The 26,237-nt window shown below is 40.1% G+C and overlaps 1 protein-coding gene across 1 annotated transcript; it reads left to right on the plus strand.

The window, feature by feature from the left end:
* The first annotated feature begins 1,277 nt into the window (after positions 1-1,277).
* On the plus strand, positions 1,278-25,493 carry LOC106608810 (interferon-induced very large GTPase 1). Its single transcript, XM_014206968.3, has 7 exons — positions 1,278-1,542; positions 1,885-2,014; positions 4,459-4,550; positions 13,932-14,058; positions 14,508-14,765; positions 14,877-15,137; positions 16,551-25,493. Exons 2-7 carry the CDS (start codon positions 1,888-1,890, stop codon positions 21,230-21,232), a joined length of 5,547 nt encoding a protein of 1,848 aa, XP_014062443.2. The 5' UTR covers positions 1,278-1,542; positions 1,885-1,887; the 3' UTR covers positions 21,233-25,493.
* The last annotated feature ends 744 nt before the right edge of the window (positions 25,494-26,237 follow it).

The following is a 26,237-nucleotide window of genomic DNA, read 5'->3' on the forward strand; positions in this document are numbered from 1 at the left end:
CACAATAATTGCTACAAAACATGACTCCATTCATTTTTAGATCAGTTGATTGGTTGATTGAGCCTGTTGTCTGATCTAAAAATGAATGGAGTCTTGTTTTCTCTTGGTGCGAAAAGTCTAAAATACCGCTATGGTGTATATTTATGTCTGAAACGCCTCTCATCACTCAATTATGTAGGGAGACTGGGAAAAAAATAGTGTCAGACTGTGAAAGTAATGTAATAAAATGACAGGGATTAACAGTATATTTACTAGACCTACTGGTGGCATGTAATGGGGAATTGATAAAAGCAAACAATCAAAGGGCAAACAATTCACACTATGAGCGCATTCTAGAGAGCTGAGTGCATGGATTCTGGAGAGAGACCAACCATATCTTCAGATTCTCAAAAAGTTCTACACCTGCACCATCGAGAGCATCCTGACTGGTTGCATCATCGCCTGGTATGGTAATTGCTCAGCCTCCGACCGCAAGGCACTACAGAGGGTAGTGCGTACCTCCCAGTACATCACTGGGGCCAAGCTTCCTGCCATCCAGGACCTCTATACCAGGCGGTGTCAGAGGAAAGCCCAAAAAATTGACAATGACTCCAGCCACCCTAGTCAGACTGTTCTCTCTGCTACCGCACAGCAAGCAGTACCGGGGCACCAAGTCTAGGTCCAAAAGGCTTCTTAACAGCTTCTTCCCAGAAGCAATAAGACTCCTGAACAGCTACCTGAACAGCTACCAGGACTATTTGCGTTGCCCCCCCCCACCCCCATTTTTACACTGCTGCTGCTACTCTGTTTATTATCTATGCATAGTCACTTTACCTCTACCTACATGTTAGCTCAATAACCTCAACTAACCTGTGCCCTCGCACATTGATTCTGTACCAGTACCCCTCTATATAGCCTCGTTACTGTTATTTTATTGTTGCTCTTTAATTATTTGCTATTTTTCTATTTTCTTATTTTTATTAATTTTTTACTTCAGTTTCTTTTAATAATACTTTCTTAACCTGTTGAGGCTCGGGGGCAGTATTGAGACATTTTGAAAAAAATATGTGCCCATTTTTAACTGCCTCCTACACCAACTCAGAAGCTAGGATATGCATATTATATGCATATTATTAAAACTGCATTGTAAGTAAGCATTCCACGATAAGGTCTACACCCATTGTATTCGGCGCATGTAACAAATACAATTTGATTTGATTTTGAATCTGTGCCATTGAAAACTTTCTCCAGTCTCCTCCTCCTCCGCTGACTTGCCCACACTAGGCTATTATTCCCTTACTTTCCCTTTTCAAGGAAATGAAACTGAAAGATAAGCATAGATGGCCTGAACCAAATGATAACCAAATTACGATATTAAAAAAATTATTGAACTTTAATTACACCCTAAGAAAACGTAGGCTACTACAGTAAAGGTCTGAAAATGTTTCAAATATGATGGCATGAATGTTGTCATGCACGATAAAACAGGTTGTCATTCATGCACATGGTTCATCCCACTGGAACGTTTGATTATCCGCCATTGAGCTGCGGAGTGATCAGGAGGTGAGTCGTGTATCATAAAACTTTGCTTATCAAACTCTTTTATGGTTTAAATCACATGGTAACGTTTTTTTATCATCTTTATTACAAAAAGGGAATGTTATGCAACACGTAGGCCTACGAAATGGTACATGTAATATCACAGTAACTGATTATAAACTAAGCTAACTGTAGGCTAATATACTTTTTGTGAATGCAAATGTTGTTTTTTTCAACATTCTCGTGATCCGATTATGCGGCATTGATAATTTTTTGTATTAATTATATGGGGTGCCTAAATCACTACAACATTTCACTTTACTGCTACTCACATTATTGATGTTTTTCTGTGGCAAACATTTTCAGGAAATGAAGTGTATTCGATGTCACACGCTTTGTGAGGAGGGACAGCGGTTTTGCGAGGAGGGACAGTGGTTTTGCGAGGAGGGACAGTGGTTTTGCTTGGGCTGCAAAGCAATCGTCGAGGAAGAGGGAGGTAGGTAGACTCACGAGTTTTTTATAAAGTCAAAGTCATATCGGCTGTATTTTTCTCAATTATTCTAAAAAAAATACACTACAAAATATAAAACGCTATTAATAAAAACTAAACAATCTATTCACATTCACAAGTAGATTGAATACGATTACAAATAAAATAAATCAATGGTGAACCCTGCATGACTGACGAGGGGCACTGTATTGAAGCCACTGCACAGCCATCTTGGTACTCCTCCCCATTGTAAATTTTTTGGGGGGGAAGCTAGAGAAATGCATTTATTAACTTCAACATTCGTTTTGTATATTCTGTTACAGACACCTCAATTCATTCTTTTAAATTATGTGAACTCAACATAAACATACCTTAAAGTATTTTTTATTTTTTTTTAATGGAAGACTGTTCGTTCTGGGGAGTACCAATATGGTGACTGGTAGTTTCAAAGCCACTAATTGGCCAATACATTCTATTAGCAATCCAGGGTTTATATATATATATATACATCATTGCCAAAATCTTTGCCTTGCAAAGTGTATAGTCCACAGTGCAAAGTCCACAGTTGCCCAGGGATTTTTATGTTCGGTAACTGATAAACTACACTGAGTGTACAAAACATTAGGAGCACCTTATAGGAGCACCAAGTAGCTTAGTGGTTAGAGCGTTGGGCCAGTAACCGAAAGGTTTCTGGATTGAATCCCTGAGCTGACAAGGTAAAAATCTGTCATTCTGCCCCTGAACAAGGCAGTTAACCAACTGTTCCCCGGTAGGCTGTCATTGGAAATAAGAAATTGTTCTTAACGGACTTGCCTAGTTAAATAAAGGTAAAATGTTGAGTTGCAACCCCCCATTGCTCTCAGGACAGCCTCAATTTGTCAGGGCATGGACTCTACAAGGTGTAAAGTTGGCTGGATGTCTTTTGGGTTGTGGACCATTCTTGATACACACGGGAAACTTTTGAGTGTGGAAAAACCCAGCAGCGTTGCAGTTCTTGACACAGTTCCTGACTCACTCAAACCAGTGCGCCTGGCACCTACTACCATACCCCGTTCAAAGGCACTTAGATATTTTGTCTTGCCCCTTAACCCTCCGAATGGCACACATATACACAATCCATGTCTCAATTGTCTCAAGGCTTAAACATCCTTCTTTAACCTGTCTCCTCCTCTTCATTTACACTGATTAAAGTGGATTTTAACAAGTGACATCAATTCCTTCTAACCCACCCCCCCAGAAAAAAAAAGAAAAAAAAAGATATAGATGTACTATTGTAAAGTGGTTGTTCCACTGGATATCATAAGGTGAATGCACCAATTTGTAAGTCGCTCTGGATAAGAGCGTCTGCTAAATGACGTAAATGTAAAATTACGGATCTTAGACTGACCAGGTGAAAGCTATGTCATGGAAAGAGCAGGTGTTCTTATTGTTTTGTACACTCAGTGTATATGAACTGGAGACAGCGTCTACTCACGTTCGTATACGCCGCTTCGTGGTCGCTGTCATATGCTTTAGAGCCGGTAATGCCAGCACTCAGTGCGCACTGGAGCAAGCGCAAACAGCGACAACGTAATCACGTCATCCAGAAGCATAGAAGGCATTGGATGGATATTAAATGTTAATATCGTCAGCTGTTAGTGAAGGGAAGAAGAAGAAGAAAAAAAAAATCGCCCTCGAAGAAAATTACTGGGTAAAAATGATATGGTTAACTTTGGTACAAAGGTCATAATGAAAGTGTATTTTTAGGAATTAAAAAAAATATTTCTCTATGGGACCATCTACGGGAATTGTCCTTTTGGAATAGCAGCAGGAAGTATGGGTGCTGACAAAAGTAGTTACTAGTCCTTTATTAGCAGCCCGAAACTAATCTGACCTGGATCAGTATCAAGGGATGGTCCTCTGTAGCTTAGTTCAGGGGTTCCCAAACTTTTTCACTCAGGCCCCCTTCCAGCATTGGGGAACATCCTGCCCCCACCCCCCTCCCTGCACGCTGGGCGAGTGCCACGTCGATTTCTATGGGTACTAGCACTGTTCATGACACAAACTGTTCACAGCCCTCTTGTTGGCAGAGAAAGGATTTTGCTGTTTTTAAAGCTTATTTCCTGTAATTATACACATTTTGTCATTGATTGCAGACATTATTTTGCCGTATTAAAGTTAATTCCTACAATTCTACACATTTTACCATTTTATGTGTGTTCATGTGATATTTGAGTGACTTAAACATTAGAACAAAATCTATGGGCTAAACAACCTAGCTAAAGTGTGCCCCCCTCCCGCAGCCAGGACCATTGTAAGTCACTTTGGATAAATGGCATAATTATCAATATTACAGTTAGTGCTTTTTCTCTTTGAGATATAATGCATCTGATAATGCTTCACCAACTTGATGTGCTGCAACATGTATTTGATTGGCATTGTAACAATCTATTACCCCAAACGTATTTCAGAGCCATGCAGTCTAAAAGATGTGACCTTTGACCGGGTTAGGAGTGGGGCGACTGAAGACACCCTGCCAATGGATAGCTCCTCAGATGAAGAGGTAGGGTGTGCTGTTGCTCTTTCACACTGAGGTTTTTACAGATAGAAATGTGTTGCTGGCTTGCCTCTGAAGCTAAGCAGGGTTGGTCCTGGTCGGTCCCTGGATAGGAGACCAGCTGCTGCCCCAGTGTTTTTGTGGGGTCAGTCGGAGACACTCTTTCCTCTGGTCTAAATAATATCCCAATGCCCCAGGGAAGTGATTGGGGACATTGCCAAAATAATGGGCAACTGGGCATTTTTATACATGAATACCCGAAGCATGATGGGATGGTATTTGCGTAATTAACTCAGGAACCACACCTGCTTTTAATACACTTTGGCCGCGTTTAAACACAGGCAGCCCAATTATATTTTTTAAAAAGTGACTTTGATCAATCAGATCTTCTTCAGAGCTGATCTGATTGGTCAAAAGTGAAAAAAAGATCAGAATTGGGCTGCCTGTGTAAATGCATCCTTTGTACCCTCATTTCCTTTATTTTGTCAGTTACCTATATATGAAGTTTATTTCCAAAATGCATATCCATTTTCAGAAATGTTGGTAAATGAGCTTTTATTGTTTAAAGAATGGTGTGTTTTTTTTCACCATCTAATCATGGCATGGGGTTGTTCAATGACAGACATGTATTTGTTTAAAATCTATTACCTGATGGCTTCATTTCAGAGAGACAAATAATCTATTTTTTTTGCAAAACGCTATACAGTGCCTTCAGAAAGTATTCACACCCCTTGACTTTTTCCACATCTTGTTATGTTACAGCCTGAATTTAAAATGGATTACATTTAGATTTTGTGCCAGTGGCTGACACACAATACCCCGTAATGTCAAAGTGGAATTATGTTTTTCAATATTTTTACAAATACATTAAAAATGAAAAGCTGAAATGTCTTGAGTCAATAAGTATTTAACCACTTTGTTATGGCAAGCGTATATAAGTTCAGGAGTAAAAATGTGCTTAACAATTCACATGATATGTTGCATATTTTTTAACGACTACATCATCTCTGTACCCCACACATACAATCATCTAATGTCCCTGAATTTCAAACACAGATTCAACCACAAAGACCAGGGAGATTTTCCAATGCCTCGCAAAGAAGAGCACCTACTGATAGATCGGTAAAAATAAAAACAGAAGAATATCCTTTTGAGCATGGAAAAGTTATTAATTACATATTGGATGGTGTATCAATACACCCAGTCACTACAAAGATGCAGGCGTCCTTCCTAACTCAGTTACCGGAGGGGAAGGGATCCGCTCAGGGATTTCACTATGAGGCCAGTGGTGACTTTAACACAGTTAGAGTTTAATGGCTGTGATAGGAGAAAACTGAGGATGGATCAACAACATTGTAGTTACTCTACAATACTAACCTAAATGACAGAGGGGGGGGAAAAATGAAGCCTGTACAGAATAAAATATTCCAAAACATGCATCCTGTTTGCAATAAGGCACTGAAGTAAAGCTGCAAAAAATATGTGGCAGAGAAATAAACGTTATGTCCTGAATACAAAGCATTATGTTTAGGGAATGTCCAACACAACCCATCACTGAATACTACCCTTCATATTTTCAAGCATGGTGGTGGCTGCATGTTAAGGGTGTGCTTGTCATCGGCAAGGACTAGGGAGGTTATTTTGGATAAAAAGAAACGGCAAAATACTAGAGAAAAATCTAGTTTAGTCTGCTTTACACCAGAGACTGGGAGAGAAATTCAGCAGGATAATAACCTACAACACAAGGCCAACTCTACACTGGAGTTGCAAAGAAAAGTACACTAGTAAAAAGCCCTGTATAACTTTAATCAGTTATTTGAACTAAAAGAACTGCTTGTTGAGCCAACCTGGGTGTGTATTGATAGTAAATCAACTTTAGGCAGATAGCCTAGTGATTAGTGTTGGGCCAGTAATCAAAAGGTTTTTGGATCGAATCCAATCCCTGAGCTGTCAAGGTAAAAATCTGTCATTCTGCCCCTGAACAAGGCAGTTAACCCGCTGTTCCTAGGCCGTCATTGTAAATAAGAATTTGTTCTTAACTGACTTGCCTAGTTAAAACATTTTTTGTATCAGATCAAGAGAACATCTGCCAGTCAGGAGTCTTAAATATTGGTTTTAGTGATCATATGGTAACCTACTGTACCCGTAAGAAATCCAAAATGCTACTAGAGCCAGGTAATAAATACATGAAGGTACGGTCTATGAAACAATACTCAATAACATTTTGTAGAGGTCCTTGGAATTTTGGATTGGTCTCATGTACTAAACTGTGATAATGTTCATCAAGCTTGGTATCTTTAAAAAATAAATCTGGTTTCTGTCTGCACTCGACTCTCTGGCACCGATGAAACAAATTAGAATCAAACAGCGGTCAGGGAAATTGATCACTTCCGAGGTCTTAAACCTCATAAGGAAAAGGTGTCGCTACCTAGCCAGATTCAAAGGACAAATCTACAAGATTATGACAGTTATATAAACTGTAGAAACCAGGCAAGATACGAAATGGATAAAGACCAAATCCCAACATATAGACGCTGTTAATGACAACTTACATCAGTCTTGTAAACTGTGGAACATTTTAAAGGACTTTGGCTCAAAAATTCCCAATAAGGTAATCAAAAAGAAAGGAGGACCAAGGCACTCTTCATATAATTGATTAAAATGCCTTTATTTGTATGGCATGTTCAATGGAAACAAAGTTTTAAAAATCCGACGCGTTTCGGCTGTATGGCTTTCGTCAGGGAGTACAAAGAAATAATACAATGTCCTCTTCTGAACAGCTTTTTCCAATCAGCCCTAATTAGAAGAGGGAGTGGTTACAAAATTGATTGGACAACACCTAGTAAGCAATACTATACACATTTAAAAAGTGAAATACTGTAGATGTGTTATCATTTTTTTTTACTCCAAGCTAGAAGCATCAGAAATCCTAGAGAGGTAGTTCTAAACTTAAATATGACTGGGCAAAGTGTTTTTCCTTTTCTTGGCAATCTATTCCATAGTACACTGGAAGACAGCAAACATGGACAACAACAGTCTAAACATAGCTGAGGGCAATAGAGCAAAATGTCCACTAGATGACAGCAAATGGACCTATCACGACCCTACAGAAAAGGTGAGAAATCCATATCTTCATTTAAACCAGGGTACTTGGTGGCCTGTAGTTTGTAAATCCAAAAACATACCCTTTGGTTTAGTTGTTTAAGACGGTCCCCTTTTCTAATTGAGGTCGGAACATGATCACTACCCATAGCTTGTAGGGAGGCAGGGTTGCCATGGTGTAAGGACTTGTAGTGCCTTGCCATGGGGTAGTCTTCATTGCCTACCTGTATGGCGTACTTGTGTTCCGCTAAGCGGTCTTGAAGGCGTCTCTTTGTCCGTCCAATGTAGAACACCCTGCACTGTGGACATTCCAATCTATAGATGACATGAATGGTTTTGCAATTAATGAAATGCTTGGCGTGATACTCCATTTTAGAAGCTGTGTCAACAAAATACTTTTTCTGTGCAATATTTCTGAAATGGTTTCATTTAAAGAGCCCTTGGGTTTGTGGTCTAGCCAAGTTTTTTGAGTCACCAGGAAGATAGCTGTGGACTAATTTGTCAGTTAGGGTAGGACATCTCTTAAAGTTTATGACTGGTGGCTCAGGGAAGACTTGGCGTAGTAGCGTATCACCTTGGATGATTCCCCAATTATTTTTTATGATTATTTTAATGTTCCTGTAGTTATGGCCTGGATATTGATGATGTTTTATGTTATGACCAGGCAAAGGTTGCAAATTATTTTAACACATGTTTTACCACTATAGCCTCATCTCTGGTTAAGAAGTTACCCACATGCTCTGAACACTGGCCAGTCTTTCATTAACAACTTTTACCATAGCATAACCGAGGACAAAGTTTCCAATCTACTATGCTTAATGAGCACAAACAAAGCAACTGGGCTGGATAACCTTCCTGCAAGATTCATAAAGCATAGTGCTTGTGTCACTGCTAAAATGATAACACATATTGTAAACCTTTCTGTTAGTAGTGGTACATTTCCCAAGGATCTCAAAACAGCCCGTGTGGTTCCGCTCCACAAGAAGAGCAGTAAAACAAATGTAGGAAATTACAGGCCTGTGTCAATCCTCGGCACCTTATCTAAAGTTGTTGAGAGATTAGTTTTTAATCAACTTGAGGGATACCTTCTTGAGCACAAACTTCTTTATGAACTCCAATCTGGCTTTAGAACAGCTCATTCCACTGATACTTGCCTTATCCACCTTTTTGACCACGTCAACTAGAAAGGTGAGAAGGGGAACTATACAGGTATGGTCATGTTAGACTTGCAGAAAGCTTTTGACACTGTGGACCATGATATTCTCCTGATGAAACTGAAATGCATGGGTCTAAATGATGTAGCAGTGAATTGGTTTAGGTCTTATCTGACCAACAGAACACAGGCATGTGACGTTGGTGATGTTCTGTCTGAGGCGAAAGAAATATCCTGTGGAGTACAACAGGGATCAACTTTAGGGCCTCTCTTATTTCTTATATACGTTAATGATATGCCAGATACAGTAAAGTGCAAACTATTGCTTTATGCTGATGATTCAGCCATACTGGTATCAGAGAAGGATACAGTTTACATAGAGACCCTGAGTAAGGAATTGCATTTTGTTAGAGATTGGTTGTCACTACATTTGGGAAAAACTGAATCGATTTTGTTTGGAACAAAACTTAGATTGCTTAGGGCTGACAAGATAATGGTGAACTGTACAGGCATGGAGATTGAATCTAAAACAAGTGTATCTTATCTTGGTGTGCCCCTAGATCAATCCCTTTCTGGAGACCTGATTGCTGCTAAAATAATTTCTAAAATGGCAGACAAATTGAAATTTTTACACCGTAACACTAGATATTTTAACATTAAAGTTAAGAAACTGCTTGTCTCAACCCTGATTCAGTGTCATTTTGATTATGCCTGCTCTGCTTGGTATAGTGGGCTATCAAAAAAGCTGAAAAAGAGAATGCAGGTCATGCAAAATAATGTTATCAGGTATATGCTGTGTCCCCCCTAGGACGCACATAGGGGTACAGGAGTTCCGGGAGGTGGGCTTGTTGCCTTTGGAGTCCAGAGTGGATCAACTTAATCATATGTTTGACATCTTAAATGATCGTGCCCCAGGTTACATGAAAAACCACATTGATGTGGTCTATAACCAACACAGTCACAATACCAGAGCTAGTGTTATGTCTTGTAAAATCCCAAGAGTAAACGGTACTGCGAGGAGCACGTTTTTCCATACATGCATTTGTCTATTGGAAAAGCCTTCCCTTGGAGATCAAGCAAATAAAAAGTAAAAATAGCTTTTAAAAAGCAGGCAAAGTTTTTCATTTGGACAAGGTTGTCTAAGTAAGGGAAACCACTCCACTGCCCCTTGTGCCCCCTACTGCTGGTCAGGTGTATTTATTTGAAGGATCAGTATGATGTGCAATTAATAGATTGTTTTAATGTGAAATGAAAATGGTTGATTTTTAAGGTTAGGGAGAAGTGCAGTGAATAGTGCCACTTTTTAGGATGTCAATATAAATGAAAGTATTTATGGTTGTTTGTAATTTTGTCTTTTAATCATTATGTGTTATTGTTTTTACCATCGAGGACCACTTTGGAAATCAGCATTTTTAATTAATACTTTCAAGTGATATCCTCTGGGTCCACATTGTAAATTGTGTTGTATATGTCTGTTGCCCAATTCAAAGTTACAGTTTTGACTTAAATTTGCTTGAAAATCTATGGCACGTTTATAAAATTGCTCTACAGCTATGATCCCCAAAATCTTGACAGATCTTGAAGAATTAAAAAATTAATAATGGCAAATATTGCAGATTCCAGGTGTGCAAAGCTATTAGAGACTTACCCAAGAAGACTCGCAGCTGTAATTGATGCCAAAGGTGTTTCTAACATGTATTGACAACAATTATGCAACAACTTTATTTGATTTATAAAAATTGTATTAATAATAAAAAAACTTCCCACTTTGACAAGAGTAATTTGTGTAGATTGTTGACAAAAAAATACAATTAAATCGATTTTAATCCCACTTTGTAACACAATTTTTTTTTAAGTAATCCAAGAGGTCTGAATACTTTTGCAAGAAATAAACTCTTTATATACATTGTATACAGTACCTAGTGAAAGTGTACACACCCCTTGCACAGTCTTCAAATTGTTCTGTTTTAAAATTAAATCTAAAAAGTGGTTACATTTGATTTTTTTCTTACCTATTGTCAGAATCTACTCCATTTTCAAAATGTTTTTTTTTTTTTTAAACTGTTCCAAATTAATAAAACAATGTATTGATTGCGTATGTCTTCACACCCCAGAGTTCATTCTTGGTGGAAGCCCCTTTGGCAGCCATTATAGCTGAGAATAATTTAGAATAAAATTCTACCAACTTTGTAAATCTCTTAGAGCAACATACTGTATATCCATTATTTTTGTCAAAATTGTTCATACTCAGTAAATTTGGTTGGGAATCATTGATGGAGAGCAATATTCAAGCGTTGTCTGATTTTTTTAAGCAGATTTAAAACAGGACTGAAACTGTACCGCTCAACAACAAAAAAAAATGCTGGGTCTTCCTATAACCTTTTATCTGTGCTTTGCTCCTTTCATATTTACTTTGATCCTGACAAACTCCCCAGTCCCTGCCAGGGACAAGCATACCAATTACATGATGCTGCCACCACAATAATTTGAGTGTTCCTACGTGGTGCAGACTCAGTCCTGACTTACACTACCGTTCAAAAGTTTGGGGTCACTTAGAAATGTCCTTGTTTTTGAAAGTAAAGCACATTTTCTGTCCATTCAAATAACATCAAATTGATCAGAAAAACAGTGTAGACATTGTTAATAACTATTGTAGCTGGAAATGGCAGATTTTTTATGGAATATCTACATAGGCGTACAGAGGCCCATTATCAGCAAACATCACTCCTGTGTTCCAATGGCATGTTGTTAGCTAATCCAAGTTTCTCATTTTAAAAGGCTAATTGATCATTAGAAAACCCTTTTGCAATTATGTTAGCACAGTTGAAAACTGTTGTGCTGATTAAAGAAACAAAACTGTCCTTCTTTAGACTAGTTGAGCATCTGGAGCATCAGCATTTGTGGGTTCGATTACAGGCTCAAAATGTCCAGAAACAAAGAACTCTCTTCTGAAACTTGTCAGTCTATTCTTGTTCTGAGAAATGAAGGCTATTCCATGTGAAAAATTGCCAAGAAACGGAAGATCTCGTATAACGCTGTGTACTACTCCCTTCACAGGACACCACAAACTGGCTCTAACCAGAATAGAAAGAGTTGGTGGGCCCGGTGCACAACTAACCAAGAGGACAAGTACATTAGTGTCTAGTTTCAGAAATAGATGCCTCTCAAGTCCTCAACTGGCAGCTTCTTTAAATAGTACCTGCAAAACACCAGTCTCAACATCAACAGTGAAGAGGCGACTCCGGGATGCAAGATGGGCAAAAGAACACAGACAGTGGACAGAGGAACTCTGCCTAGAAGGCCAGCATCCCGGAGTAGGTGAACCTTCGCCCCAGTCTGAGGTCCTGAGCGCTCTGGAGCAGGTTTTCATCAAGGATCTCTCTGTACTTTGCTCCGTTCATCTGCCCTCAATCCTGACTAGTCTCCAAGTCCCTGCCTCTGAGAAACACCGCCATAGCGTAATGCTGCCACCACCATGCTTCACCGTAGGGATGGTGCCAAGTTTTCTCCAGACGTGATGCTTGGCATTCAGGCCAAAGAGCTCAATCTTGGTTACATCAGACCAAAGAACCTTGTTTCTCATGGTCTGAGAGTATTTAGGTACCTTTTGGCAAACTCCAAGCAGGCTCTCATGTGCCTTTTACTGAGGAGTGGCTTCCGTCTGGCCACTCTAACATAAAGGCCTGATTTGTGGAACGCTGCAGAGATGGTTGTCATTTTGGCATTCACTTCTCTGACCAAGGCCCTTCTCCCCCGATTGCTCAGTTTGTCTGGGCGGCCAGCTTTAGGAATAGAATTGGTGGTTCCAAACTGCTTCCATTTAAGAATGATGGAGGCCACTGTGTTCTTGGGGACCTTCAATGCTGCAGACATTTTTTTGGTACCCTTCCTCAGATCTGTGCCTTGACACAATCCTGTCTCGGAGCTGGTTTTTGCTCTGACATGCATTGTCAACTGTGGGCGCTTATATAGGCAGGTGTGTGCCTCTCCAAATCATGTCCAATCAATTGAACTTACCACAGGTGGACTCCAATCAAGTTATAGAAACATCTTAAGGATGATCAATGGAAACAGGATGCACCAGAGCTCAATTTCGAGTCTCATAGCAAAGGGTCTGAATACTTATGTAAATAAGGTATTTCTGTTTTATATTTTTAATACATTTGCAAACATTTAAAAAAACATGTTTTTGCTTTGTCATTATGGGGTATTTTGTGTAGATTGCTGAGGATTTCTTTTAATTTAATCAATTTTATAATAAGGCTGTAACGTAACACAATGTGGAAAAAGTCAAGGGGTCTGTATACTTTCCGAAGGAATTGTATACCTGTCTCCCTATGATCCATGAACCGCAAATGACAGACATCTTGCTGTCATTCTACTCCTTATAGTGTTCTCTAAAATATGGAGTATGTCTAGATTTTTAAAAAGTCACATTAATTTAGTCACATTATAAAAATATGAGTAACTCAAAAGTACTCTTTGATTTTGCATATTTTTTTTTAACATATTTCCAAAATGAGTGCTCTGCTACTTTTTCAGTTAATATTTATTTTATTTAAACCTTTTATTTAACTAGGCAAGTCGGGGATAATGATCTAACAAACTACATTTTGGCATTCACTAATCATACAACTATTTACATATAATGGAAATTAGGGTACATTTGTGGACACAATTCAAACGTGTTTAAAAAAATATATATGTATGTATGTGAAGAATTGTATTTCAGAATCTAGACATCCTCCATAGTTTAGAGCACACTATAAGGAGTATAATCAGACCAGGATGTTTTCTGTATTATGCACAGTTAGTTCATGGGTCATAGGATCTTACAGGAGGCATGGATAGGTCTGAATAAGGCCTAAAAGGGTACAAACATTTAAAAGGTTTATCAAACATTAAGTTTCTATGTGATAACTGCCAGAACAATCTGAGATACCAAAAGTATTTTCGGGCTTTCCTGGCATGGAATCGCCCTTGTTGACTTTCACTAGGCCCTGCACATATTGTTGTTGTACTTGATAAGAGTGTACATTTTTAAAGGACATTGCAATTTGCAGTGTGTGGTACATTTTCATTAAATGTTTTTTCATTCAATTGACTGTAGACGTTTTACTTTTGAATTTAAGGACTTTCATGATGCAAGTGATCTATTCCTTGACTTATATCTTGGGAAAGATGAGGACACAGCTCAGAGAGTACAAGCTGACAGTCTGGAGACAGAGCCATCTCAACAGATGGGTGCTGCTGTAGCAGGTACTTCAATAATATTAGAGGAATTATACTGTATCTCTGAATTTTTGACAACCGTATACTTTATCATTTAATAAAATCAGTGTCGGTTGCTTTTCATTCACAAACACTGCATGTATGCTTATTTGCATTGAACATATAAGGAACGTTACTTTATTCACCTTGAATGGCGATCAGCACTGGTTCTAACTGTTTAAAAGAAATCTTTCACTATTATTATTATCATTATTATAGCATAACAACAGTAGGGATGATGCAGTATAATAGCATGTATTTATAAACGTTTCATGCCTGAAAAGAGTTGTGTTGAAGACTCATTATGTATAGTTGAAAGATATTTACAGGTTTGTGATTGGCTGCTATATCTCATTTCCTATCCCAGAGATGAAATATTTATATACTTTTTGTACATATGTGCAAGTTATTCAAACATTTTTTGCTCTCTTCCACAGAGCTCTCCTCCCCCGGAGAGATAACAGTTCATTATGTTGGCAGTGACTCTGTTTCTCTGAGCTGGCGCCCTTCTGACCCAGCCCTGAGGTACGAGTTGACCTACTCCTGCAACACCCAGAGAGGGATCCGTTCCATCCAAGGTTCCAACAGCGCTGATGTGGAAGGCCTGTTTCCAGGGACGGAGTACACTTTCAGCGTCACATCGGTCACAGAAGATAGGAATCTGAGCGCGATGATCACAATGTCCATGTATACAAGTAAGTGCAATGATTCAAACATTATCTCTTGCATTACAGGGAGAATTATGTTTGACTTGTTATCATTTTAAGTTGTAATTGAATTGGGCCCTTTTTTTCCCCTTTTTGTAGAACCTCTGCCACCTGAAAAAGTAAAGATTGACCAAGTCAGCAGTGAATCAGTGTCTCTGAGTTGGGACAAACCGATTGGTGTCACTGAGGCATGTCTTGTGACCTGTTCCTGTGATGGGGAGGAAGTCCAGAAGATAACAACAGAGTCCAACACCCTGACGTTCTCCAGTCTGAGTCCAGGTGTCAAGTACTGCTTTCACGTCTCTACGGCGCTGAAGAACGGGACCCAAAGCAAGTCGGCTGTGACATATGGCCGCACAAGTGAGTGTGTTAATTTATATGGGCTACGTGGGACGCTAGTGTCCCACCTGCGGGACACAGCCAGTGAAATATCAGGGCGGCAAATTCAAAAACAACAAAATGTCATAATTCAACTTTCTCAAACATACAACTATTTTACACCATTTTAAAGATACACTTCTCCTTGATGTAACCACATTGTCCGATTTCAAAAAGGCTTTACAGCGAAAGCAAAACATTAGATTATGTTAGGAGAGTACATAGACAAAAATAATCACACAGCCATTTTCCAAGCAAGGACATGTGTCAATAAAACCCAAAACACAGCTAAATGAAGCACTAACCTTTGACGATCTTCATCAGATGACACTCCTAGGACATTATGTTACACAATACATGTATGTTTTGTTCAATAAAGTTCATATTTATATCCAAAAACAGCATTTTACATTGGCGCGTGATGTTCAGAAAATGTATTCCCACCAAAACTCAATTTACAAACATACTCATCATAAACGTTGACAAAATATATAACAATTATTTAAAGAATTATAGATAGACTACTCCTGGATGCAACCGCTTTGTCAGATTTTAAAATGGCTTTACAGAGAAAGCACATTTTTCAATATTCTGAGTACATAGCTCAGCCATCACAGCGAGCTATTCAGACACCCGCCAAGTTCGGGGCAACCTAAACTCAGAGTTAGTATTAGAAATATTCTCTTACCTTTGCTGATTTTTATCAGAATGCACTCCCAGGACTGCTACTTCCACAAGAAATGTTGTTTTTGTTCGAAATAATCCATATTTATGCTGTTTAAAATCAATCTTTATGGTATTTTTAACGTAAAATTTTGATAATATTCCAACCGGACAATAGCGTATTCATTCAAGGAGAAAAAGAAGGAACGGAGCGCTCGCGTGACCGCGCATATCCAATCCCTTTGTCCACAGGCAGTCCACTCAGTAACTGAGCTCCTATTATCTGCCCAGTAACAGGAAAAGGCTGAAACAACTTTCTGAAGGCTTTTGACAGCCAATGGAAGCCTTAGGAAGTGCAACGTAACCCCACAGATACTGTAGTTTCGAAAGGGACTAGGAAAGAAGAACTACAATTCTCAGATCCTCCACTTCCTGGTTGACTTTTTCTCAGGTTTTTGCCTGCCATATGAGTTCTGTTATACTCACAGACACCATTCAAACAGTTTTAGAAACGTCAGTGTTTTCTATCCAAATCTACTAATAATATGCATATTCTAGTTTCTGGGCCAGAGTAGTAACCTGTTTAAATTGGGTACGCTTTTCATCCGGCTGTGAAAATACTGTCCCCTAGCCCAGACAGGTTAAAACGTGTGATAGGAGGATGTTTTACAATCAATTGATTGACAACCAAGGAGGTCAGATCTGAAACCGTTATTTTCTTTCCCGCCACAGAAACCCACCTGGAGAGTTTGCTGCTGGACCTGGGGTTGGAGCAACACTACACAGGGAAGCTGGACCTTAGCACTGTGCTGCAGATTGATGAGAAGACTGTCACCGATGAACCTGCTCAGACTCTCTCAGCCCTGCCATGGATTTTCCTAAAGAGGTTAATGATGGTGAATGTAACTGCTAGGAGTGTGAAATGTACCTCATCAGGAAGCGAGGCAAGTTGTGATGCTTCATTTTGCAACATAGATCTAGATCTGGAGAGTCTGGTTGATAACATGGACTCTAGTAATGTTGTAAACCCCTTAGACATTGTGACTGCTCTCTTTCTGTGTTCCAATGGTTTTCTCCAGCAAGAGATGGTTTTGAAAATGTCAATGTGTCAGTTTTCAGTGCCCCTGCTTCTCCACAATTGTGACACAGAAGAGTGTACGCTAATGCTCTGGGCCATGAGAGACATTGTCAAGAAGTTCAGACCGCATTCATTGGCAGATTCCAGAGGATTTGTTGAAGACCGGATTGTTCTCTCTGACCTCCCTATGGTCTCTTTTGTCAGATTGGGCGAGTGCTCTCTGTCCAAGTCTCAGACTCTAAACAAGCTGCTGAGTAATCCTCAACAATATCACGACACGTTTGTCCACCACGACATGGAATGTGGCGATAGCCCAAGGAGAATATCCAACGGATTGGTTGAGATAAGCTGGTACCTCCCAAGTGGGAAAAAAAACATTGATATTTTTGGTGAAGCAATTGCTGTAAGCAATCTTAGAGGGGACATCAGTGCTTTTGAAACACAATATTCCTTTCTTTGCCAGACCTCTGCAGCAGTCTTTGTGTTCTTTGACAACCTGGACACCAAGTACAAGCTACTGACCAGCCAACACACCAAGGCTCAGCTGTTTCTAGTGGGTAACACACAGAGCAAGAGCTTCAGCATTGATGCTTTGAAGAGAACAGCAGCAGAGTTGAACTTGAAGAAAAGCAGCATCATCCTGAAGACCAAACAGATGAATGATGCAGACTTTGTGAAGAACCTGCGAAACACAGTTGGTGAGTTGATTAAGAATTCAAAGTCCAAAATGCCATTGGAGCAGATGGCTGAAGTGGCGCATGAGCTTGGAATACTGGTTGATGAGGACTACAAAGAATGTCAGAGTGCCAAGTTAAATGCTGACGCAATCACGTCAAAAATTTATGACACACCACAGTATAAGGAAAGTCAGCTTCCCTTGCAAGGACAGATTTGGAAGGAGCTGGCACGGCTAGAGAAGGAGGAATGCAGACTGCGGAAAGCTGGGAACCAGAACCTAGAGATGTACAAAAGTGAACTCCAAACAGACAAGAGACAACTTAGGGAACAGCAACGGAGATATGACATTTCAGAGGCAATGACCTGCTTCATAAATGCAATATCAAGCACAGGGCTAGAAAGGACCTATTTCTTGAAATGGATGAGAATGAACCTGGACAATATGGCTCGTAAAAACCTATCTGGCCTTAGAGAGCTGTACAAAGAAAAGTCTCAGAATTCATCTGAAAACAAAGATGAAATTGCAGACCTTGACAGACAGATTTCAAACAGTTCTTTGGGAACTGAGCATTTCCTACGTGAAATGGGTCAACTGTATGAATCTGCAGTCTTACTGGAAGAAACTGAAGAGTCAAGGCAACAACTGAAGCACCTGCCCAGACTATGTGCTGAGTTGCTTCTGGATGGGTTTCCTCTGGAGCTGGTGGATGGAGACGCGTCTAACATACCTCTGAGATGGGTGAGTGATGTGCTGCATCAGCTCAATGTCTTGGTGCAACCGAAGAGCAAGATCCTGGTGGTAACTGTTCTAGGTGTTCAGAGCACGGGAAAGTCCACTCTATTGAACACAATGTTTGGAGTGCAGTTCGCAGTCAGTAGCGGCAGATGCACAAGAGGGGCCTTTATGCTGCTCATCAAAGTCAAAGACGACTTCAAGAAAGAGCTGAACTGCGACTTCTTAGTGATCATCGACACAGAAGGGCTGAAGTCGCCAGAGCTGGCACAGCTTGATGACAGCTACGAGCATGACAATGAGCTAGCCACACTTGTTGTCGGGCTGAGTGATGTCACAATAATCAATATTGCCATGGAGAACTCTACCGAGATGAAGGACATCCTGCAGATCGTGGTCCACGCTTTTCTCCGGATGAAAGAGGTGGGAAAGAAACCCAAGTGTCAGTTTGTCCACCAGAACGTGGCAGATGTCTCGGCACATGATAAGAACATGAGAGACCGGAAAATGCTGCTGGAGCAATTAAACGAGATGACCCAGGCAGCAGCCAGAATGGAAAACAAGGAGGAGAACAAGAGCTTTACTGATGTGATGGAGTACAACCCAGAGACTGGTAACTGGTACATCCCTGGACTTTGGCACGGAAACCCCCCAATGGCACCCGTCAACGCCGGTTACAGCGAGTCTGTATACGAGTTCAAAAAGAACATGATCGAGGTCTTCCAGAACTGTGAAGCCTCTGGGAACAACATCATGGACTTTCTGGAGTGGACAAAAAGCCTGTGGAATGCTGTGAAGTATGAAAACTTCATCTTCAGCTTCAGAAACAGCCTGGTGGCTGATGCCTACATGAAGCTGTGTGTTGAGTTCAGTAAGTGGGAATGGTCATTCAGAAAGCACATGCACACATGGATGACAAATGCTGAAACAAGGATTTCCAATTTCGGAACAATAGCAATGAAATATCAAACAGAAGACGTGAGGGATTTTCTCCATCATTTGAAAAGTGAAGCCTCAATAGAACTTGTCCAATGGGAGAAGACCCTTCTTGACAACCTAACCAAGTACTATGAACAGGCAGATGGACATGTCTACTTGGTGGAGAGATACAGAGAGGATTTCGCAAACAGCACCAAAAGTCTTAAACGGGAGATAGAAAACTCTGTTTTGAGTAAACTGGTCGCTGATGTTGAGATTCAACAAGGAATGAACAAGCTTGCCACAATCAAGAAGACCTACACAGCGGTGATGGAGGAAAAGGTGCTGAAGTTGGTTGAGAACTGCAGAAAGAACAAATGTCAGAGGCCAGATCAGGAGCTTGACAGAGAATTTGAAAAGGTGTGGGAGGAAACTGTGCAGGAGCTCTCTTTTACAGGATTGAAGAAAATAGACATTGTGAGCCATGTTTTAAACCAGCTCCGGTCTAACATGATGCAGAAGGCAGTGAATGAAAAGTTGAACAATGTGAAACTTGAAGATCATGGAACAAAACCCTTCATAGTCTCTCCAGGGGGGTTCTTAAAGAAGTTAGTGAATAACTTTTACGTGAATGAGAACACAAGAAAAACCCAGGCCATGGCAGACAACCTCATAGCCAAATGCGAAGAATTTGTGGTTGAGACCGTTCAAAATAAGACAAACTACCATGACACATATACTCAAGAGATCCTGCACATGATTGAAGAGAAGTTGGAAGCCAACAAAAATCTTGGGACAAGCAATAAATTTGAACTCTCCATTAAATTGTACATTTGTGGGTTTGCATCCAGGGCATTCCAAGCAATGCATGAACAGTTCATACGTGACAACGATCCTCATTGGTGCCTTGAACAGTTCAAAGGTAAATACTTGGCAGACTTCAAAGACTTGTTCAGTGGACAAGATCAGTGTCAGAAGAAAGCTGCAGAGTTCACCAACCTGTGTCTCAGACCTGCAGTAGAAGCCTGTGTCACCAATTCTCTGGGTCTAGAAATTGTTGATGTAATGCTAACGGGGCAGAATGCCTTTCAATTCAGCTCTCGGACATTTTTCCAGTACTCTATCCTGAAGCAACTGCTGTCAGCATTCAACTTTGACAACTATGTGAGCTACATTTGTCACTATGAAGCTTTTGTCAAGAATTGGATTTTGAATGAAATCTTGAAACGCTTTTCACAAGGGAACAAAATGTTTGAATTGGAGAAGTATCAACTCAATGGGATTATCAAAGTAATCAATGAGGCAATCTCAAAGGCACAGACTAATGAGAACGGCAACATAAAGGAATTCCTTCAGGACATATGCAGGGAACTTGGAGAGAAGCTGGTCATTCCCCAAGATGCGTTTGAAGCCACTATGATCCTCAACAATTCCAAACAGGAACAGTTTGCCCACTGGCTCAAAACATCTGTGGTGGAGATGGAACAGTCTCTGACAGAAGAATTCCAAAAAGCAGGGGATGTGAAAAGTAAATTGAAAAGACAGAAAATCAAGCCGCAGAACGAGCTGTTCACAAGAGTGTTTGGCTGCGGTAAGCAGTGTCCATTCTGCGGGGCACCATGTGAGGCAGGAGGGGAGGCCCACAATGAGCACTGCGCCTCAATACACAGACCACAGGGACTTGGTCAGTTCAGGTTTAATGTCTCAAGTAAACTTTGCACTGACATCTGCTCCTCTGCAGTGTTTAGTGAGGGTTCTTTCAAATGCTATGAGACAAATGATGAACTTCAGCCTTTAAAAAAGTACAGAGAAATTTTTCCCAACTGGCATATCCCGGCAGATCCCAGCATACAGGCCTCAGACTACTGGAAATATGTGATGGCAAAATTCAACAAGGAATTTGCCATACAGTATGACGCACAACCTGGAGATATCCCCCCTGCCTGGAAACGGATCACAAAGGAACAGGCAAAAAACAGCCTTAGAGAGTCTTTTAGCATTAACTGAGAGCCTCTTCATCATCTTGAAGAAGAGTGGCATCTTGAAGAGTAATGACGTGTCAAGGCATAGTCAAACAAAATTGTCAGATTTAATAGTAAACAAAGAACATAAATGAATAATACAAGACATCTGCTTCATCACTAAGCAGAAGAGTCTGGTGGCTGGAATGATAAACTGTCATACACTTTGCCTCAGTTACTTTTCTGTCCCAGCAATAAATATTTATTTTTGCATATAATCAAAGTTTAGCAACCATTGATACTTTTTTTTATTTGTATGTATATTTTGAGAATCTGTATTGGAATAATGGTCATAATTCAAGAGATGTTTTCTTGTCACATTTATTTTTTATTTGTGCTAGCATTTGTGTTATGTGTTAATAACATTTGGACTACGTTACCCAGCAGGCGAGGCGGGTGGTTGAAGAATGCCTTGCATGGCTAAACATGGAGTTTTCTAGCTGAAGTAAATGTTCATTAAAAGTAGTTAAACCTACGCCCCGGTTTGTCATTATATAAGGAACAAACATAACGTGGTGTCAGATTGGTAGTAGCTATGATGAGACAGAGAAAAGAAAGGATTAACTGCAAATTTCAGCGACGAAAATGGAACATTCTACCACAAGTCAAGTAACGTGAGTAATCGAAGATGCTAGCTTGCAAGAGCGAGGGCAACGAGCCGCGGCAGCGAGAGTGACAGCAGCGAGAGCCAGGCTGCATTGGAATCTGTTGACGAGCAACATACTGAAATAAGAGAAATTGACACTGTTCCTGTTCTCCGTGATGGATAGGCTTAGTCCTCCTACTCCTATGCAGTTAACAGGCAATTTAGCTGACGATTGGAAACGTTTCAAGCAGAGATTCAAAATCTACCTAGCAGCCAGTGGAGCAGGGGGAGATGATGACAAATTGAAAGCTTCCATTTTTCTGCATGTTATTGGAGAGGATGCATTGGACATTTACAATAGCGTTCAGTAAAACGAAGCAGACTTGACATTGACTGTGCTAATGGCTAAATTTGAGGGGTAATTTGTACCAAGCCAGAACGTCACGTTTGAGAGATACAAGTTTTTCTCTCATGATCAGAAACAGGGAGTCAGTTTTGACCAGTATTTGGCTGAGCTGAACACACTGAGCAAAACGTGTGAATTTGAACATCTTAAAGACACTAGTGAAAGACAGGATAGTCTGTGGCATACTTGATAATGGACTCAAGGAGAGATTGCTGCGTGAGCAAGATTTAACTTTAGATAAAGCAGTGAATATGTGTCGAGCAGCTGAAACCACCAGAGCACAAGCTAAAGAGCTGTGCAGGGACTGAGGATCATCAGGAGGATACTGCTGAAGCGTCAAAGGCCTTTAGAAATGGACGATTCAGTCAGAACACCCTGACTGACTGTTTCAGGAAGCACTTCAGCAGAACGACCAAAAAGGACTGTCAGAGCCCCTGAAAGGCTTATTGAGAATTGCTAAACAAAAATACAAAAAAGGGGCACCTGGACTGAATGTTTGGTTTATGTGAAAAGAAATGGAGCCACAATAGAGTAATACAGACTATATTTAGTTGGGGGGAAAAAAATGTAAGAAAGAAAATAATTGCCGGAAAGAAATGTGTTATTGAAAATTGCAGGTTGAGTAAACAAATGTGATGTGACATGTGTAGTTGCATAGAAAAGTAGTTTTATTTTAAAGGAAAGAAGATGTGTTAATAACATTTAGACTACGTTACCCAGCAGGCGAGGCGGGTGGTTGAAGAATGCCTTGCATGGCTAAACATGGCGTTTTCTAGCTGAAGTAAATGTTCGTTAAAAGTAGTTAAACCTACTGTGTCATTATATTAAGAACATGCATAACTGCATTCACTACATGCTTTGGTTCTTGTGTGGTGAATTGGGTTTCATTTTGCCCTAACACTGGTTAAAGTCAAGCATTGTTTTGGCATTCTTTACTTACACTTATTCAGGAAAGTGTTGAAACCATTGAATTTGAACATTACGTTGTTCTGAGACTAATACTTCTGAACTTTTCACTTTCCAAAGACACTTTGATATGAAATATTCTATTTTTTTTCTACCCTGTAAAATATCAGTAGCTATTTGTATTAGCTGAACATTTTTATTAGACTGTGTATAATACTTATAACCAGAAGATGTACACACACAAGCATCCTGATGCTTCTTACTGTATTGCTTTGTATACCCCCAAAAAAAGCAGCATTTATTTCCAAGTGAGGATATGCTGTAGCGTTACGATTTGCCTTCACTGGAACTAAGGGGCCTAGCCCGAACCATGAAAAACAGTCTCGTACCATTATTCCTCCTCCACCAAACTTTACAGTGGGCACTATGCATTGCAGCTTTACACCACTCCAGCCGACGCTTGGCATTGTGCATGGTGATCTTAGGCTTGTGTGCTGTTGCATGGCCATGAAAAGTCATGAAGCTCCCGACGAACAGTTATTGTGCTGACGTTGCTTCCAGTGGCAGTTTGGAACTCGGTAGTGAGTGTTGGAACCAGGACATTTTTTTTACATGTTACACGCTTCAGCACTCGGCATTCTGTGAGCTTGTGTGGCCTACCACTTTGCGGCTGAGCCGTTGTTACTCCTAGACGAACTGACTTGTTGGAAAGGTGGTATCCTGTCAGCAACAGGTGTGGCAGAAATGGCCGTTTCCACTAATTTGAAGGGGTGTCCATATACTTTTGTGTATGTATAGTTTATACAAAACAATACACTAAAATCCCCAAAATAAAAAGAAAGGAATTAATAAATAATAGAATGAGCAATGTCAGTCATAAATATATATTTATATGATGGTGTGTATAGACATTATTGGCAGTATATGAATAGAAAAGGTGTGTACAGCAGTAGTTATATAGGATAGACCTTGACTAGAATACAGTTTATACACTGAGTGTACAAAACATTAGGAACACATTCTTAATATTGAGATGCACCTGTTTTGCCCTCAAAACAGCATGAAGTCATCAGGGCATGGACTCTACAAGATGTTGAAAGCGATCTACAGGGATACTGGCCCATGTTGACTCTTGATACACACGGGAGTGAGTGTGAAAAACCCAGCAGCGTCGCAGTTCTTGACACACTCAAACTGGTGCGCCTGGCACCTACTACCATACCCCATTCAAAGGCCCATTCCATGTTTCAAGGCTTACAAAATCTTTCTTTAACCTGTCTCCCCTTCATCTATGCTGATTGAAGTGGATTTAACAAGTGACATCAATAAGGGATCATAGCTTCCACCTGGTCAGTCTATGTCATGGAAAGCATAGCCGTGGGAAGTAGGGGTGCTGAGGGTGCTGCAGCACCCCCTGAACATTTTAATAATTAAAAGAAAATATGAATTTAAAAAATATATTTTTAATGGGTGTTTTCACAAAAGTAGTGCACTGGACCTTTTTACTTGTGTTAGCGGATCGATATAGATGTCTGTAGAGCGGCAAATACTTTTTTCAGCATCTCTGCTTTGGCAAAAAACATAGTTACATCATTAAGAACAGGTTCTTGCAGGTTTCAAAGCTATCTTAAAGGCAAAGGGTGGTTACTTTGAAGAATCTCATACACTTTACACTTTTGTTTTGGTTACTACATGATTCCATATGTGTTATTTCATAGTTTTGACGTCTTCACTATTATTCTACAATATAGTACAAATAAAAGAAAAACCCTTGAATAAGTAGGTGTGTCCAAACTTTTGACTGGGACTGTAAATTGCTTAAAATTAGACAGTAGGGTGACTCCCCTAGCGGCCAATGGCGAACGGCCTAACCACTGTCCCAATAAGGGATATCTCTAGGGAATGTGCTTATTGGGCCAGTGTAGTTAGGCCCTGTCCAGAAGAAATCCTAACCCCTCCTCCCTAGGCACATGTGTAGATCTGAAACAACTTGATACATTTTGTGTGCGTCACATTTAAATCTATTGTCACATTTGTGTTTATGTATTGTTTCTTTGTATTGGGGAAGAATACTTTTACTGAAATGCCAGTCCTCCAAGGTTTAGCCATTGTGATGCATTTATACTACTGTTGGCCAGTAGGGGTCAGTGAGACGTGTTCGCTTCGCACTGGGACTATATGCGATCCTGCACCAGTGTGTTCTCATAATTGAGAGAACCGTGCTTCTACACCTGCATTGCTTGCTGTTTGGGGTTTTAGGCTGGGTTTCTGTACAGCACTTTGTGACATCAGCTGATTTTAAGAAGGGCTTAATAAATACATTTGATTGATTGAACCTTTGAAAGAGAAGCCACGTTCTACTGTTTCATCATTTAGCCTGTGTTACAGGTCGGTAAAGTGCAACAATACACTGAATACCACAATATAGTTTTGTAACTTTCCTGTTGAAGTGAATGTAATGTTTTGAACAATATAGTAATTGAATAACTTCGTACTAGACAGAATGCTCCCCCTTTTCCTCTAAACATAATGATGGTCATTATGGCAAAACAGTTCTATTTTTGTTTCATCAGACCAGAGGACATTTCTCCAAAAAGTACGAACTTTGTCCCCATGTGCAGTTGCAACTGTAGTCTGGCTTTTTTATGGCGGTTTTGGCGCAGTGGCTTCTTCCTTGCTGAGCGGCCTTTCAGGTTATGTCGATATAGGACTCGTTTTACTGTGGATATAGATACTTTTGTACCTGTTTCCTCCAGCATCTTCACAAGGTCCTTTGCTGTTGTTCTGGGACTGATTTGCACTTTTCGCACAGACAGAACGCGTCTCCTTCCTGAGCGGTATGACGGCTGTGTGGTCCCATGGTGTTTATACTTGCATACTTTTGTTTGTACAGATGAACGTGGTACCTTCAGGCGTTTGGAAATTGCTCTCAATGATGAACTAGACTTGTGGAGGTCTACAATTGTTTTTCTGGGGTCTTGGCTGATTTACTTTGATTTTCCCATGATGTCAAGCAAAGTGGCACTGAGTTTGAAGGTAGGCCTTGAAATACATCCACAGGTACACCTCCAATTGACTCAAATGATGTCAATT

Source organism: Salmo salar, chromosome 07, assembly GCF_965601325.2.
Source record: "Salmo salar chromosome 07, fSalSal1, whole genome shotgun sequence".
NCBI classification, from domain to species: Eukaryota; Metazoa; Chordata; class Actinopteri; order Salmoniformes; family Salmonidae; genus Salmo; species Salmo salar.

Bases quoted from the DNA above. Each gene is read 5' to 3' on its own strand.
- LOC106608810 (XM_014206968.3), top strand. From the start codon at position 1,888: ATGAAGTGTATTCGATGTCACACGCTTTGTGAGGAGGGACAGCGGTTT. The intron at 2,015-4,458 runs GTAGGTAGACTC...AACGTATTTCAG, and splicing joins AATCGTCGAGGAAGAGGGAG to AGCCATGCAGTCTAAAAGAT. The intron at 4,551-13,931 runs GTAGGGTGTGCT...TTTGAATTTAAG, and splicing joins ATAGCTCCTCAGATGAAGAG to GACTTTCATGATGCAAGTGA.